This window comes from Sturnus vulgaris, chromosome Z, assembly GCF_052056855.1.
Source record: "Sturnus vulgaris isolate bStuVul1 chromosome Z, bStuVul1.hap1, whole genome shotgun sequence".
NCBI lineage: Eukaryota > Metazoa > Chordata > Aves > Passeriformes > Sturnidae > Sturnus > Sturnus vulgaris.
Window position 1 is genome coordinate 475231 of NC_142283.1, and position 16809 is coordinate 492039.

General features: G+C 55.3%; 1 protein-coding gene across 4 annotated transcripts in view; it reads right to left on the reverse strand.

Moving 5' to 3' along the window:
- FRMPD1 (FERM and PDZ domain containing 1) overlaps positions 1 to 16776 on the reverse strand; it is a 27456-nt gene extending 10680 nt beyond the window's left edge. Inside the window, exons 1-10 of one of the 4 annotated variants that reach the window (XM_088156981.1) lie at positions 16723 to 16776; positions 15931 to 15974; positions 10321 to 10470; positions 9628 to 9732; positions 8753 to 8910; positions 7516 to 7618; positions 7389 to 7434; positions 6180 to 6287; positions 2379 to 2474; positions 554 to 679 (exon numbers count right to left, since the gene is read on the reverse strand). In XM_088156981.1, coding sequence (XP_088013107.1) covers positions 554 to 679; positions 2379 to 2474; positions 6180 to 6287; positions 7389 to 7434; positions 7516 to 7618; positions 8753 to 8910; positions 9628 to 9728 — 738 coding nt within the window. In that variant the 5' untranslated portion in view covers positions 9729 to 9732; positions 10321 to 10470; positions 15931 to 15974; positions 16723 to 16776. The other 3 variants (XM_088156983.1, XM_088156982.1, XM_088156979.1) reach the window with 3 other exon arrangements.
- Positions 16777 to 16809: the final 33 nt, after the last annotated feature.

Here is a 16809-nt window from a genome sequence, read left to right on the forward strand (position 1 = left end):
TCTGTATGATTCCATGAACCCCTCTGCAGTGGACTGCCACCAACAAACCCATCAGCACAACACCTGCCGTCTCAGGAGCTGAGACACCTGAGCAGGCACTTGCTGACAAACCAGCACTGCTGTCAGAGCAGCAGCATCACACCTTGTTTACAGGACACAAAGTACTGGCTCACAATTTAATCCCGGTGGCCCCTGCCTGGGTGAATGCCCGGACTGCTCAGGGAATGGTAAGCAGTGAGGTCAGGCACAGCTGCCTTAGAGCTGTTTCAAGGCTCAAGCAGGTGGGCTGATGTGACAGGTGGCACAAAGGATGCCACCCACAACTGCTCTCCGTGGTCCAGGCAACACCTGTGAGTACTGCTCTGTGTGTGGGCACTCAGGACGCTCCCAAAGTGCCCCTTCCCCTGGGATGTGGGGGAACACGTGGCAGAAGGGGATGGCATCACTGGGGCCCAGCTGAGCTCACCCCTCTGGTGACACCCGCAGAGCCGGGCTCCCTCTGCCCCTCCCTCTGCTCCTGGGGGCAGTGGGACACACAGGTAGCTCTGCTCACCTGTGCAATGAGCTCCTCCTCGTGCAGCAGGTGGATCTTGGCCAGGTTGTACTGCTCCTCCAGCACCAGGGCGAAGTGGGCGATGCTGCGGATGGACAGCTTCTCCTGCAGGGTCAGCACGATGTCCTGCAGGGCACAGGGGGCACACACAGCCCGGGCATGGCACCAGCACTGCTCACACACCACGGGGCTGACTGCAGCCTGCAGGGCTGGCAGAGCACAGCACATCCCAGCCGGACAAGGTGGGGAAGCTGCAGCTCTGCAAGCCCCAAGGTGTCACAAGTATCAAATCCATTTCCTGGAGCTGTCTGTCCTGAGCTGCCTCACACTCAAAGTTTCACACTTTTCAGCTGGGTGGTGTTGGGCACTTTCTGTCACCCTTGACCCAAGTGTTTGCTGTGTTTGTTATTCTGCCTTTCTAGAACTCTGTAACACTTTGGATCCCTGGAAGTGTCCAAGGCCAGGCTGGACAGGACTGAAGCAAGTGAGAGGTTTCCCTGCCCATGGTAGAAGGTTGGAACTAGATGGTCTCTAAGGTCCATTCCAACACAAACCAAACCAGTCCGTGATTCTGTGATTTGTGAAGAAACTAAAAAGAACTGCTGAAAAACACTTCTCTCCAGTAAACAAGAATTTGAGACCATAATTGTAAAAATCTTACCAAATCTGACTGAAACTGGTGTTTCACTTTGTAATAGAGATTTCTGTCAATATTCTGTTATGGAAGTAACAAGGTTTACTTCTGGCAATAAGAAAGTATCGCCTCAGGTTTGATTGAGCGTAAATTGAAAGAGAAGCTCTTGGACTCACTCTTGAGGCAAGCCTCAGTGTTTGACTCACCTCGGTTTTAAGCCAGGATGTCTCAAGACACAGAGGAGTTTCTGGAAACACCTAACTTGGGAAGCATTTTACTCATTTAGGTGTTTCTGGAGGGTACTCGTGAGGGCTGCTCTCGAAAACTGGGAAAACTTGTTCCATGCCAGAGCTGAGAAACTCCAGTCAAAGACAAAGAGCTAATCCATCCTTTAGATATTAAACCCTTGGGGACAGGCATTCAAATATCTCTTTACAACTCACCCTTCCTATCCTTTCCACTTCCTTGCTTTATTTCACTATTTTCTTTTTCTAGACCCTGCAAGTCAAAAGGCTTGCAGACAATTGCCTGAGAGACCACAATGGTTTGGAATGAGCTGGACAAACTCCTCCTTTTCTGAGGGAAGTTTTCACAGCACAATAAATGAAGTCTCTTTGTGCTTCCCCTTAATAAACTTTCAGCCTGATATCCCCAGAATGTCTGTCCATCGTGAATCTCTCCCACAGCATCTCCACTGGTGCAGGACCTCTCCTGTTCTTTAAGCAATCTGTGACCTCCAACCACTGGCCATGGCCAAATCTTAATTCCAGCTGAAACACTGAGCAGCTACAATGGTCAGGCCAGAAAAACTGGAGATGTGCAAGGCTCTGTCCAAGCACAGCAGTTATGGGAAGGGCTGGATCAAAGCTCTGTAGAGCACCATTGTGTTTTCAGGGGACTGATGGCAACCAGCAGAAGTGACCTGAGGCAGGATCACTCTTGGTTTAGGAGGATCATTCCCTGGGATGCTGCTCTTTCCCCCAGGGGGTTAATCAGTGCCCATGTCTCCAGAGGGGAATATCCTTACCAGTGCAGAAATGAGACTGGAACTCAGAAAACCCAGCATGCCCAGCACCAGCCAGCAATGCCAGCAGCTGGTGAATGCAGCCAGGAGGCTGCAGGTGCCCTGCAAAAACCTTTGGCTCATGGGTTGGACTGGGCTGGTGGGAGCAGCCTGACAAGCATCCTTACCTTCACAGTGGTGCTTCTCTCAAACCTGAAGGCCTTTGTCTGTCCGTTCTCCAGGTACACCTTGAGAACATTGGGCATGAACAGGAGGGAGCTCCCCTGCAGAACAAAAGCAGCAGCTGGACCCTCGGGCATCGAGCCTGCAGGCACCAGCTGCTCTGCCTGGCACTGCAGGTCCTGGCATCCAGGAAAATCCTTCTCTTCCTTGGCAGCCCTCTTCCATGGCCCCAAGCTCTACTCCTGATGATGCTTTTGGCAGGGAATGACAGAAGGGGAGCACAGCAAATGCCTTTACCGTAACACTCCGAGCAGTGCAGCGGCTGCACGTGGCCTGGGAGCACCATTCCCTTCCCGGCGGCACTGCAGGATCCAGCAGGCACTGAAAGCAGAAAGTCATCCTCCCTGCCCATCACCACAACCCAGCAGTGCCTCCAGAAAAGGCATCTCCCCGTCCCCAGGCAGCACTGACCCGCACACTGACACCATCCCGCAGGTGCTGCCCACACCCTCCACAGGGAGCCTGTCCAACACACAGTGCTGCTCTCACTGAGCCTTGCCCGGAGATTTGTAACCCTGGCACTTCCTAAGCACGGGATGATGCCACCAGAGTGTCCTGAGGTAGGTCCCAAACATGTGAGACAAGACGAGGACAGCCTCAGTGAGAGATCTCTGTTGGGTTCTTCCAGAAGGGTCTGGGGGCTTGGGCTGTGTCCTGCTGGGGCAGCCTGGGCACCTTTGAGCCCTCCACCTCGCCCCTTCCATAAGGAATGCCTGCACCTTTGGTCCCGGTTTCACCATTGTCCCTCTGGTTGCTCAGGGCTGAGCAGGTTTACTCCTCCACTCTTGGAGCTCCTATTCTTGTCCTTTTCATGTTCTTGGGCCAGCACTCTACTCCGTCACTTAAAGGGTTCATCTGCTCGTCAAGACAGTCCCAAGGTCCCTCAATGGTGTTTCCAGGATGATCTCTCCCCACGTTACAAACCCCACAGCCTCAGTCCCCCTAGACAGAGAGCCCACACACCCTGCAAGTGCTGCCAGAGCAAACACAAACCACTTCTGGATCCCTTCTTTGCTCCCCTCATACCCCTTTTGTGGCGTCCAAGCTGCCTGCAGTCGCCACTGAGAAAAACCAAGAGACCACTGCTGCTCTTTTTTCTAGCCCAGCTTTTGTGCTCTCTAACTAGCCCAAGCACATCGTGCCTTTGACAGGTGCTGGGTCCTCCACCAGGGCCAGGACAGCGATGCTGTTTTACACCAGCTGCACTGGCAGCTCCCACAGCCACAGGTATCTTGTGAGGGGGCCCTGCCCAGCCAGCACACAGCAAACTTAACATCTGCACAAATAACCACGGCTCTCCTGGCCAGACCCAATTATCCAGCAGGAACACCCAGGGAGGTTTCTCTCTTTCTGCGAAGGCTGTCAGAAGCTGCTGTGAATTAACCCTGGAAGCTTCAGCAGCCATTCCCTTCCTGTCCTTTGGGCAGGGCTGATTCAGTTAATAACTCACTGCCTGGCGCTGGCCCCAGCGTCCCCAGGGACCTGTCCCTTGCATATTGCTCGGGGTTATAGAAATACATCATCAGCCTGCGGAAAGCGGAGGCAGGACAGCAACAAGGCTCATTAACAATTCATGCTCCCGACCTGCAGGGTCGGGTTTCAGCTGCAGAACGCAGCCGCTGGGATCCTTCCCGTCGCCACAAGGATCACTTAGCCGTGCTCCATTAGGACGACAAGAGCAGTATATTTACTGAAACTGGAGGCTGCACGGTTTGCAGGGCATAATGCTCATTTTGGCTGCCTTAGTACGTCAGCCCGTGGAAAGGAGAGCAGCCCTAAAGCACTCAGGGCTGCTGTGGCGTATAGTGCTTTTCCAGAAAGAAATCATAAATATGCAACGAATTTATTTACTCTTCCTTTGTGCTAATACTTCACTGTTCCAAACAGGTTGCATGTCCAGATGGTGAAAAGGGAACCTAACACCAGTGGGACGCCAAGACCTGAATTAATTTCTCCTACCTCTACGCTGTCATTACATGAATAGGAATCTAAACACTGATTGTGTCCCTCCTTTGCATTTGCAGGTGTGATTAGCTCAGCACAAGGCTGACAGAGGCTTCAGGCAGGCACAGAGTGCAACCTTCCCTCCACAGGTGCCGTCTTTAGGCTCTCAGACCCACTGAGACCAGCCCTGCCATCAAGGAGTGGCACAGACCTCGGGGGCTGTGACACTGTGCCCAGCTCCTGGAGCAGCCAGGCAGACACTTGGGTCAGCCCCAGCTGTAAGAAAAGCTGAGTCTGTTGGTGATTTTGGGCCTGCCCGTGTCCCACGGCCAGCCCTGCCCAAATCTCTGCCCGGAGCCACTTCCTGGGCACATCCTGCTCTTCCCCATCCCCTGCCTGGTGACCTGGGTGTCACACCTGCCAGCAGGTGGAGGGGTCTGCTGCCTGGACGCCATCCCAGGGAGGGTCCCCTGCCCAGGCAGGACCCCAGACAGCCGTGTCCCCAACACCTGGGGGATGTGAACACAGCCCTGTGAGGGCAGGGAGGAGCCCTGCCAGCACAGCTGGCACACCTGGTGACAGCCTGCCAGGAAGGGAAGGATCCCAGGGTCCAGAGAGACACTGGCAAACGTCTGGAGGCACAGCTGACCTGCCCTGCCCTGCAGGAAGGAGGAGAGGGGTCCCCACATGCATCCACACCACAAGCACCCTATGGGCAGGTGACACCCATGGCACCTGTGGCTGCACCTCGGCCCATGTGCAGGGCAAAGAGAGGAAACATCTGCCCTGGGAGGGCTCTGAGCTGTACCAGGAGAGTTCCACCAGCAATAGGGAACACCACACAGACAGGAAGGGAAAAGGAAAAGGGCCCAGTGGGTGGTTTGTCATTGCTGCAAAGCAGAAAGGCTTGGTCAGACCTGGACAACTGAACGGCACTAATGAGCAGGGGGCCAGAGAGGGGCATTTTGACCACAAAGATTTTCCATTCTGAAAGACAAAAGGAAAGGTTGACACAGCTAATGACTCCCAGTTGGGCCCAGTCCACCCCAGTGAGCTGAGAAAGTTACACAGAAAGAAAAGGTGACATTCACAAGCTGCTCAACCTTTGGGCAGGATACAAGTGTTCTCACCTCTGCTACAGGCAGACCAACACAGGCACACCTGTGTGCACCCAGCTCAGCTGCCAGCAGCACCAGAACCCCGTGATGGGTTTGCAGCACCTCCAGCGAGCTGTGACCAGCTCACCTGGCAGAGGTCAGGTACAGAGGCAGCTGTGGATGCTCTGTGCCAACCCTCTGCAGGGATGTGAGGGCCCAAGCCACCCTGTCAGCTTGAGAACACCATCACACCTAACAGCAAAGCGAAGTGACCAGTGACAAGTCCTCTAAAGGAGGTGTGACCTGTCCCCAGGAGCGGACAGCCCAGTTCCTCCAGCAGCACATGAACCTGGCACACACACCAGCGTTCACCTCTCCACTCTGGATCTGTCATGGCCACACTTCAGTGTGGGCTCCCCACGGATGGATTAGCGCTCCCAGAGATGACAGCTGGTGGTGGAGGAACGGTTTAAAGTCTGACGGGGGCAGTGCATGTGGGTATTTTCCATTAGTCCGGGTAAGCACATCAAAAACAAACCCTGCGGAGATGCCGGGGCTTCCTCGCTGCCCCGATCGCCTCGGGCAGCAGCGGGGGGCGCTGCCCGGACCGTGCCCAGGGCAGAGCGGCACAGGGAGCCCCAGACACAGCCCCAGCCCGACACCCACCCCCGGAGAGCCCCGCGCTCCCCCCGTGCCTCCCCGCACCTGCGAGTGCCCGTTCAGCAGCACCTCCTCCGCAAACCGCACTTTGACGGGGTTCGTCTTCAGCCTCGCCCTCTTCTCTGCCGTGAGGAACGATGACTTGGGGCCACCCTGAAACGACAGCGGGGTTCGGTCGGGGCAGCAGCGGCGGGGGGAGAGAGCAGAGCCCCGAGGAGGGCAGGGGCAGAGCTCACCGCCTGCTCTGGGGCTGCTCCCGCTGCGCTGCCCCGCGCCCACATGGAGAGAGAGGAGTTTTGGGGAGCCTCTCTGCCCCCAGCCTTGGCACAGGCCCTTCGGACGTGCCTGGGCAGCTGCTGAAGCCAACCCCGGCTGCCCAGCGAGCGGGCACGCGTGTGGCATGTGCCACACACTGTCCCCGTGTCGCTGCACAGGAGCCAGCGGCTGCGCTCAGGTGTCTGCGCACGTCATGCGAGGCACCTGGGACCCCGCAGAACAGCTGGGCATCTGCCAACAGCTGGCTGCAGTGGGGCTGTAGCCAACCCAGCACACACGGAGAGACGGGCAGCGATGGACAGACCCCTGCCCGCCCATGTGGGCAGCACCTCCCCGCTCTCCTGGGCTTCCCAAAGCGCTGCAAACCAAATTCCAAAAATTTCAATTCCAAAAATGGCCCGGGGTCACAGCGTGACAAGGTGAGCACACTGCACTGCTGTCACACAAGCTCGCTCCCGCCATGGCAGGCTCCTGTCAGCTACAGAGGACACCAGGTGGGTTCAGGAACTCTGCACAAATGGCACACAGGTATTCCCTGTGCACGAACGCCCTGTGTAGTTTGATGGTCCTCAAGAACAGCAGCAGAATCCCTCAGTGTCCTCCTACACAGCTTCCAGGCAGAGCCAATCCTTCACCTGCCAGAAATGCCCGTGTCTCCCGGCCTGGCACAGCCCTGTCCTGCCATGAGGACACGGGGTAGGGACAGAGAATGGGATTTGGGAGGCGCCTCAGGCACATCCAGAGCTTCCAGAGCCCACCAGGGTGCGTGGAGCAGAGTCTGTCCCTGCAGCCCACGCCACAAGCCAGCCTGGCCCCACACCAGGGGCTGTGAGGAGTCACTGCCCACCCTTCCCCAGCCCCCTCCGAGGGTGTGCGTGACAGCAGAGGAGGCTCAGGGCACCCTCACAGCTTTAGCCAGCCCCTCAGAGCCCGCAGCCAGCCCAAGGGTGCCGCGGGAGCCGAGGCAGGGCCACTTACGGACGGGCAGCGCAGGACGGTCAGGTGCAGCTCGTCGCCAGCGTCCCTGCAAAGCGGACACGCGGTCAGCCCGGGCCGGCACCCCCCGTGTCCCCCGTGCCCCGCCGGGTGCAGGGACCCTGCGCACCTGATGATGCCGGCTGCCCGCTCCACTGACACGCCGTCCACCGAGCTGGAGTTGATGGCGAGCAGCTGGTCACCGGGCTGCAGCTTGCCCTCGGCCGTGCTCCCTGCGGGACGGGCACAGCGTGAGCCGCGGACCGCCCCCTCCCACCCTGCATTCCGGCTGGAAATCCCTCCAAGATCGTGAAGTCCATCCATTAACCCAGCACTGCCTGCTCCACCACTAACTCGTGTCCCCAAGCGCCACAGCTGCCCTAGGGATGTCCAGAGACACGCAGTGTGAGCTCCTCTTCCCTCCCAGCACCTGCTTCCCTCAACATCCACACCTGGACGGCAAAATAAAAGCGGATGAAGGGCACTGGGCGCTGACAGCACCTGCTGCGTCCCTGCCTGTGTCCTTGCCCCCCGCCTGAGCTTCCCTCTTCCCCATGGAAAACCCGGCAGCATTTGCCTGTCCCCTTGTCACAGCCCACCACACAATCCACTGGGAACCCACATGGGCCATGCAGCCATGGGCTCCCATCAGCAAACGACAGGGTCAGGCTTCTTTGTGCCTCACCTTTTGTGAAATGTTGATTCTTTCTGATTAGGGGAAAAGAGAACCACAGCAGAAAAAAAACCTCCACTGCTTACACCCCACAACTCTCAGATAGTTTCACTGTGTTCCATGTGAAAAGGGGCATAGAGAGAAGTGGGGGGTGACAGAGGGTACATGCCCTGGTCCAGACCCCAGCCACTCACACCAACAGGTGAAAACCACATGGTTTTGTGCACCCATTTAAAAAAATATATAAATAAGAAACAGAATCACAGTTTTTGAGTTACACCTCCCTTCTACAGCTAGAGGAGCTGATCTGCTTGGTTTCAGCAACAAAGCTCTCCAAGTTGCAGGGCTGAAAGCCCAGGGTCTGTTCAGCAACAGATCACTGCAACCACAGTGGAATAAGATGAAATTGTCTAAAATAAGATTAAATTCTTCCTCTGCATTGCAGATAAAACACCAGGGAGAACTTTACTTTGAGCAGCTCTCTGCATCACGAAGGTCAGCAGTGAGGGAGCACAGGTGAAGGACCCGTGGGGACACTGACATTGGCTAGGACATGGGGAGATGTCCTAGCACTCCGTGTGACACAGGCAGGGCTCACACACCACACAGGTACCTCAGGAGCCACAACCCTCTACCAGGAGTCCATCCCAACACCCCCTACCACCTTGCTGGGCTCCCAGGCAGGAGGACACACCTGCAGTGACGGATGCAATGGTCAGGGGAAGGCCTGGGCAGATCTCGAAGCCATAGTGCTGCAGGACCAGGTCCTTGTACACAGTGACAGTCACCTTGACCCTGCTGGGGGGCTGGGCTGCGCTGTCCCCGGGACTGTCCATCACAGGCACGCTGCTCCTGTGGGATCAGAAGGGCCCCTTAAACATGATATAACCAGAGAGAGTTTGTCCAAAGGCATCCACACACCTGCCTGCTCTCCAGGGGCTGCAGTGCTGCCTGGGTCCCCAGCTCTGCAGCCAGCAGAGACTCCCTGGGCTCTGCAGGAAGCTGAGGACATCACACTGGTCATGACCACAACTTCCCAGTCATCCCAGCCCAGTGGTCACCCCAAAGGAGAAGCCCAGGTGTGCCTCACCTCCATCCAGCAGCACCCTCACCCAGCAAGGCAGCGAGAACACACAGCACTCAGCCTCTGCTGGGGTCCACTCCAGCTCATGGATGGGCACTCTGTGGCCACTCCACCCTAATGTCAACTCTCACACCTCAGCGAAGGAAAGCAGCTGTGAACCAGGATCCCTGGTAAATGCAACCTAGTCTTGCCCAAAAATGTGGGCCCACGAAGAGAAGCATGACCCCACCTTCAAGAAGAGCAAGTCTCACACGGAGCAATGCTGCATTTCTTCCTCACATAACCACAGCAGAGCAAGGCAGGAACATCTGTCCCTGGAAGCCAAGGGGGTTGCTTTTCTTTTTCTGTGTGCATATCTCCCAAGAACAACGGAAACAATGAGTAAGATCTGCAGGCTGTGCCAGCCCCTGGTCGCTGGGAGCAGCCTCGTGCTGCCTCTGATCAAAGGTGACCGTAGGTGTTCCTTCCACAAAAACCACACTTACCTGGGTGTGCTGTCCCGAGAACGATGAAGCCATTTTGCTACCATTTGCTCTATTCTACATGATTTTCGTGTATGGATTAAGCTAGTCTCCAAATCTCCCATTTACCTGCAAATGACAGAAATCACAGGAAAACAGCATGGCAGTGGCTGAGGAATTCTTCTGGACAGCTCTCAGAGTCACCACCACTAATTCCCAGCCCATCAGTCATACAAAGATCTGTTGGCACCCTGTGAAGACCAGAGCTGTGACAGAGGGTGACACCTGCTGTGACACCCATGGAACCCCCTGCCCAGTACTTTTGGTCATACTGTGTTACCTTTCCACGGCAGACAGTGACATCTGCATTCCTTTTCCATGGATTTCATGGAACTGTGGGCTTCTTTTGGTGCAACTTCTCCCCCCCGCCCCCAAACTGAGCCTGCCACACCAGGAGTCTTCAGTCAAACCAGGTGATTGGTTTGGCACTTGTAATTACCAACATCGGTGGTAATTGCACACTCTAACAGTGTGCCTTGCAAGGCAAGGGAAGCCTGCAGCCATGCACCACTGCCAATATTCTGAGCTCTAACCCTGGGAAGAACTGCAGGCTGTGACAGAACCTAACACAAAATGGAAAAAATTATGCCTGCATCTGCCAGAAGTCGTGAGGAATATCAGCTCTTTGTATTCCAAACCCAAAACTGTTATATTCACCTTTCACAGTGTGCCTTCTGACCAGCCTAGGAGTTCTGCACGTCCTGACCTCCTCTCTGGTGTCTTCTGCTGGGACTGGAAGTTCTGTGCCTCAGGGACATGCTCTGTCATACTGGGACAGCAGGCTGCTGGTCCATGGCAGAAGTGGTGCTGTAACAGAAATATCAGTAAGTGAACCTACAAACAATAGAGATGGCTGGAAACTCACAGAAATGAGGCACGGAAAATTTTCTCTCAACAAAAACTGGACCTGTTCCACTCAGCACCCTCCCAGGCCATAGTGCTCCCCCCAGCTCACATTTTCTAATCAAGAAGGGAGGGCAGGACTCGCAATTGCTGGTGAGCTCCTCACATGGAGCCACTCCAGCCTGTTATCCTCCCCGCCTGTGCAGCCAAGGGCAGAAAATGGAGGGAATTCAGCCCTTCAGCAGTCCTGGCACTGGGCACTCCCTGGGCTTTCTTCCTAATACAACACAATTCAGCTTGTTCCTTCAGCCACTCTGCTCCTACATCCGCTCCCGAGGAGCACCTCTGAGCCACAAATGGGGACCTTGTGTTCCAGCTGTGCTTCCAGAAACTAGAGCTGATAGGATGGGAAATCTGACCCCCTCTCAGAGGGTGACCAGGAAGTGCCCACAGAGGAGCAGGAGCCGTCCCGCAGCCTGGAGCACACAGGCAGGATCTCCCAAAGGCAGCCTGGGCAGAGGCGGCTCCTGCTGGCTGTCCCCTCTCAGCCCCGTGTCCCACTGTCTGTGACACTCGTGTGGCAGCGGCCCCAGCCGTCCTCTGGCCTTGGCTTCACCTCTCTGCCCAGCAGCACAAAGTGCTCTGCCTTTCCCACTCCCCTCCAAACGCCCCACGGCTCCCTCTGAGCCAGGGGACGGTGGTGCCTGCGGGGGCTGCTGGTGTCCCCTGCTCAGTCCTTCTCAGGTGCTTCCTCACCACCTCCATCTCCACCCCTCACCCCTTCCCCACTCTGCAGAAAGGACACACTTTTCTATCTGGCCTTCACAAAACAGAATTTCCACAGGAAGTCTCTTAACCTAAGGAGGAAAAGTCTGAAGAACAAGCACAAACATTTAAAACTCCCAGGTGGAATAGTAAGGAAAGAAAACATGTTGTCCTCTCAGGAAACTGGAGTGTTTGGGCCAAACACCAGGTGTCCTAGAGGAGGCAGCTGGGCAGGTATTTCCCTAAAACAATGCACAGCACCAGGAGCAGCCTCTCCCCACGGCACACACTGAGCAGGACACGGTCACCAGGGTTCCTCACCTGGCACCTCTCCCCACCCTGGGATGTCCCACAGCAGCTCCAGCCCACGCCCTGCTCCCACCTGCCTCTCTGCAGCTATTTCTGAGCCAAGCCCCTGAGCACATCGCTAAGCAGCTTGAGCTGGGATCCTGATACACAGAGATCCTTCAGCTTGGTCAGAGGGAGCTGGGACTCCAGGGGGATTTTCATGGCCACCTGACCCTTCTGGAGAGCCACAGCTCAGTGTCTGGAAGGAAACACGGGTGGGTGGCTCTGGGGCTTCAGGAGCAAAGCAGTCCTGAAGCTCAGGGCCCACACCAGAGTGTGCAGGCACCAGTCAGGACATGCACAGCACAGATCTGACCAGCAAGGAAAAAAACAAACCTACATTTGAGGAGAGTACTTCAATATTTCATGCAAAATATTAATTCATCAAACTGAAATTTTTGGACGGGCAAAAGTTTTTTGTGGCACTTTTGATATTACATTTTGTTTTAGGGTATTAGTTTGCAGCAGAGCGTGGCAGCAGGACCAGCAGTGGGGACCAGCAGCTCTCCTGCACCTGCTGACAGAGAAGTGTCGATCAGATGTTGCCATGAGCTGCTGTACAACCCTGGATGCTGTCCACTGTAACCTCATTCACAGGGGCTGTTGGAAGCATCTCTGAAAGCACCTCCTGTAATGGGTGCCCATCAGCAGTGAGCTGGATGGGTCTGGCTGAGGGAGGAACGGGTCAAGAGCAGCCCTAGGAGAAGGATCTGTGGGTGCTGGCCCTGAAGAGCTGGCCATGCCCTGGCCATGTGTGCTGGGACCCAGAAACCCTCCCTGTGCTGGGCTGAGCCCCAGCGTGGGCAGCAGGGGAGGGGGATTCTGCCCCTCTGCCCTGCTCAGGTGGGACCCCACCTGCAGAGCTGCCCCAGCCCTGAGACCAGCACAGGCAGGAAGGATGTGGAGCTGCTGGAGCCAGTCCTGAGGAGGACCACAAAAATAACCACAGGTGTGGAACAGCTCTGCAACAAGGAGAGCTGACAGAGCTGGAGTTGTTCAGCCAGGAGAAGAGAGGGCTTTGGGCAGACCTTAGAGCCCCTTCCAGTGCCTCAAGGGAGCTTACAGGAAAGATGGGGACAGATTTTTAGCAGGGTCTGCAACGACAGGACAAGGGAAGATGAGTTTAAAGTAAAAGAGGCCAGATTGAGAGCAAATATAAGCAAAAAACAATATCAAATGAGGGGGGACAAGCCCTGGCACAGGGTGCCCAGAGCAGCTGTGGCTGCCTCTGGATCCCTGTCCAGGTTGGACATCGGGCCTTGGAGCAGCCTGGGACAGTGGAAGGTGTCCCTGCCATGGCAGGGGATTGGATTAGATGGCCTGTGAAGGTCCCTCCCATCCCAAACCATGCTGTGGTTCCACGATTGCACCTCCTGTGTCTCTGGAGACACACTCTCACACTGTGCAGCTCCAAGGTGAGGCAGGGCTGGTCCCTGCCCAGGCCACCCCAGCTCACCAGGTATGGTCTGCTCCTACCCAAAAAGTCAGAACATCCCCATCCTCCCAGGCAGGGAGAAGAAAACCGAGCTTGTTCTTGACAAACGTGGCTCTGAGCTGCACCAGAAGACTCTTCTGGCACGACTGAGCGTCTCTGCAGCAAAGCTTTTGAAGGTCAGCCAGGTCTGGTGAGACATAAGGACAGAACAGTAACTCACCTATTTTCCACAGAGCTTCTAAAGATGTTCTTGGAGATACAACCAGGGAGACAGCTGAGCCCAAGAACCAGGGTTAAAGCTCTCATGGCACTCTGTGCTCCCACCACATTGGCTGTGCATGTACAAGGAAGAGAATTCTTGCAAAAAGAAAATTAAAATAGAAATCAGAAGAAAACCCAACAGGCCATGCTGTCTGATAAGCTGTGATATCTGCCTGGTTTTTGAGGAGAGGAGCTGCACTCCTGGGGGGCTTGCCCAGACTGCCAGACACACGTTGCTGCTGCAGCATGAGGGTCACAGGCACAGCTGGGGACACTGCTGCCCAGGGAGGGTCCAGAACAGAGTATGTGTGTGTGTGTCCTCACCCAGTACAGCAGCACACAGGAAACACTCCTGCAGCACTGTGTGACACTGCCAGACGTCAGTAATGGGATTGAGCTCCCTGCAGACCAGTTTATCCCCCCCATCCTCAGGTCAGCTGCCATCTGATCACTGCCAGGGCCAGGGTAGGACTACTTCTGCACCTCAGGGCGGCCAAGCTGCTCCTCTGGCCTTCCCTGGTTCACAAAGAGAACCCGTGCTGTGCCAGAAACCTGTGATGTTCAGTACTTCTGTGTAATACCAGGCAAAGAATACCCACCAGCAACACAGCCCCTCCTCAAAAAACAATTTTTAAAAAGCACCGTTGCTATTTAATACTATTTGAGACCCAGATTTTTTCCCTATAAACAGATCCTGCCAGGGGAAAAAAAACAAACAAAAAACCCCAAAACAAGCAAACACACCTCACAAATAAAAATAAAATAATTTTTAGAAATAAAAATTAATAAAAACCCCACAACAACCAGCCCCAAACTCCATCCAGCTGCTGTAAATCAGGAACCATCAGCAAGAGAATTTGGCCCTTGTCAGCCCAGGGAAGGCAGGAGAGATTCTGCACCTGCATGGCCCCACTCTCCTCTCCCAGCTGACAGTGGTGAGGTTTTACACAGACAGACTCTGGCTCCCAAGGAGCAGAATTCGTTTTAAAATACGAGTTTCTGAGCATGCCAAAGACTTCAGGCGCCAAAGAGAAATGGTTTCAGCAAAGGCCACACATCCTCAACTGGCTGGGGCACGAGGGGAGAAGCAAGAATAGCTTTGTGCATGGTGCATTACACACAAACTGAAGGAAATGATAAACAGAACGTCCAAGGTGGAAAGGAGGAAAATCAATACTTCCCTCCTGAATAGCTTTCACTCCTAAAAATAGACTGGTGTGGAAGAGTGTGAAGACTTTCCTCCCTCCAGCTCCATCTCCCTGGACAAGAGCTGGTGGTGCAGAAGGAATGTTTCCTTCTGCTCCCCGGCTGACAGCTGCTCTTCACAGCTAAGGAAAGAGCTGCCTCCCAGCACGTGGATGGATCCTCCTCCCCATCCCCTGCACACACAGCACCAGAGTCGAGCAGCTCGCCCTCTGAGAAGCACTGCCATGTCACTGACAAATTGCACAACAGGGGGAAAAAAACAACAAAGAAACACCCCCCCTAAAAAAAAAATGGTTCTGTGAAGAACTCCATATATTGTCATTGATCTCTGTATCCTGCTGCAGGTCTGGAACCAACCAAAGTGCCAAAGTGTCTCGGTTGCCAGAGTGCAACCAAGTGGAGTTCAGCGCTCTGGAGTATTCCCATGGCCTTCCTGGGACTCTCCAGAGAGGAAAAACTCAAGTTCAGGCCAGGCACCTCAGCAGGTTCCTCTACACCTGTCAGTTGAGGTAATCCTGACATGTGCTGGGAAGCAACTTTGGCATGGCCTTTTGGCAAATGTCAGGAAAGGAAGAACAAGATTAAAGGAAAATACCCGCACTTAAGAAATATTGATTCAGGAATGTCATGCCACATACACAGCCATATCAGAAGAGCCCGGAGCTTCTCTCCAGCTCTAGAAAGTCAAACTTTCCACAAAGAGCGAGCCCAGAACACTGAACAGCATTAAACAACTGACAGCAGATAGCTCAGCAAGAATTTAGAGGGTAATTCACTAAACCTGACAGGAGCAAAACCCAGGATAAATTACACAGCAACACACATGGAAACCCGTGCCATCTGCCTGCTCCTGAAGGCTGAACAGGGGAGGCAGAGAGGTCTGGGCAGAGGGTTTGCCATGCCCTTGCTATCACTCACGCATCCCCAAACCCTTGCCTTGGCCTTCCCACCCAGTCTGGGCCCAGAGGTTTCTCATCAGTCTGGCCAGGTCAATTCACAGATGGGGAAAATGAGGCAAATGCCTCTCTAGGCAGTGGCAGCTGGAATTGAAGCAGGGAAAATTAAGTGCTGCCTACAGACTTCCAGAATGCTTCTCTTTTCCGGCTTGGATTTCTCTCAGGTTGTACAGCAGCTCTCCAAGCATCTCCTTGCTGCAGAGAAACCCACATGGGAGCAAGAACAGAATCACAGAAAGAGATAAAGTGAAGGAAATGGCTCACTGAGGGCTTCCTATCCTACACGATTGTCATTTCCATCTCTAAATCTGCAGAGTCTCCTGGGCCAGCAACTCTGCTCCTCTGGAAGGAGAACTCCACTAATGGAGATCTAATGTTTCCCATTTCACAGCCCCTTTAGACCACTCAGACTTATCTCACACACCCCAATGGCAGGTTAAGTCTCACCCAAACCTGGAAGGAGAAACTTCAGGAAGCTTCCCAGGACTGGAGCAAACCTGCAACAAGGAGCCACAAGAAGCTGTGAGACTGTCAGTAAAAACACACGATGCTTGGGAGGTGCGGGTCAGCAAACACACCCGGAGCAGGTTACCTGGGCAGGTGAGTTTGCGGCGCTCGGAGAGCCATGTGAGCGCACACAAACGGAGCAAACCTGCGCGCTTCGGGCAGCGGTACAAACCTTAACACCCGCCGGAGAGCACGCACTGCCTGCCTGCTGCCCTCTGGGGCTCCGTGCCCAGCTGCCCGAGGGCACCTTCGGAGGCAGAGATGCTCACACCGATGCCCCTGACATCCACAAGTTGAACTCACTCTGCCTCCTGCTCCCCCCGGCTCAAGCGAAACTTCTCTCACAATATTTTCCCCCGTTCTGGTTAAGAAGCCAAAATCACTGGCTGTGAATTCAACAGCTGAGAGCTGCGGGGAGGTTTTTTGTTCGCTTATTTTGTATTTAGGAGGAGCGGGGCGCACGTGTATTGCTTCCTCCCACCGACGAGGAAACTAGCCCACGGCGTTTGGGGCAAGATCGGGCAGAAACCGCTAAATCATCACCCCAACGCGCAGAGAGGGGGACGGAGCCCGAACGGGAGACACCCGGTGGGAGCGGGACCAGCGGCGGCACCGGCACCTCCCGCAGCCGGCCCCGACGGCGCGGACCGTCCCGGCTGCGAGTCCCGGCGGGACCGGGCCGGACCCGACCCGCCCGGAGAAGCCCCGCGCCCATCCCGAGCGATCCCCGTTCGTTACCTGCGGCCGGGAGCGCAGCGCTGCCGCGCCGGCCGGGCACGGGCGGCATCCCAATGACAACCCTCGGGTCCCGCCCCCGGGAGCCGC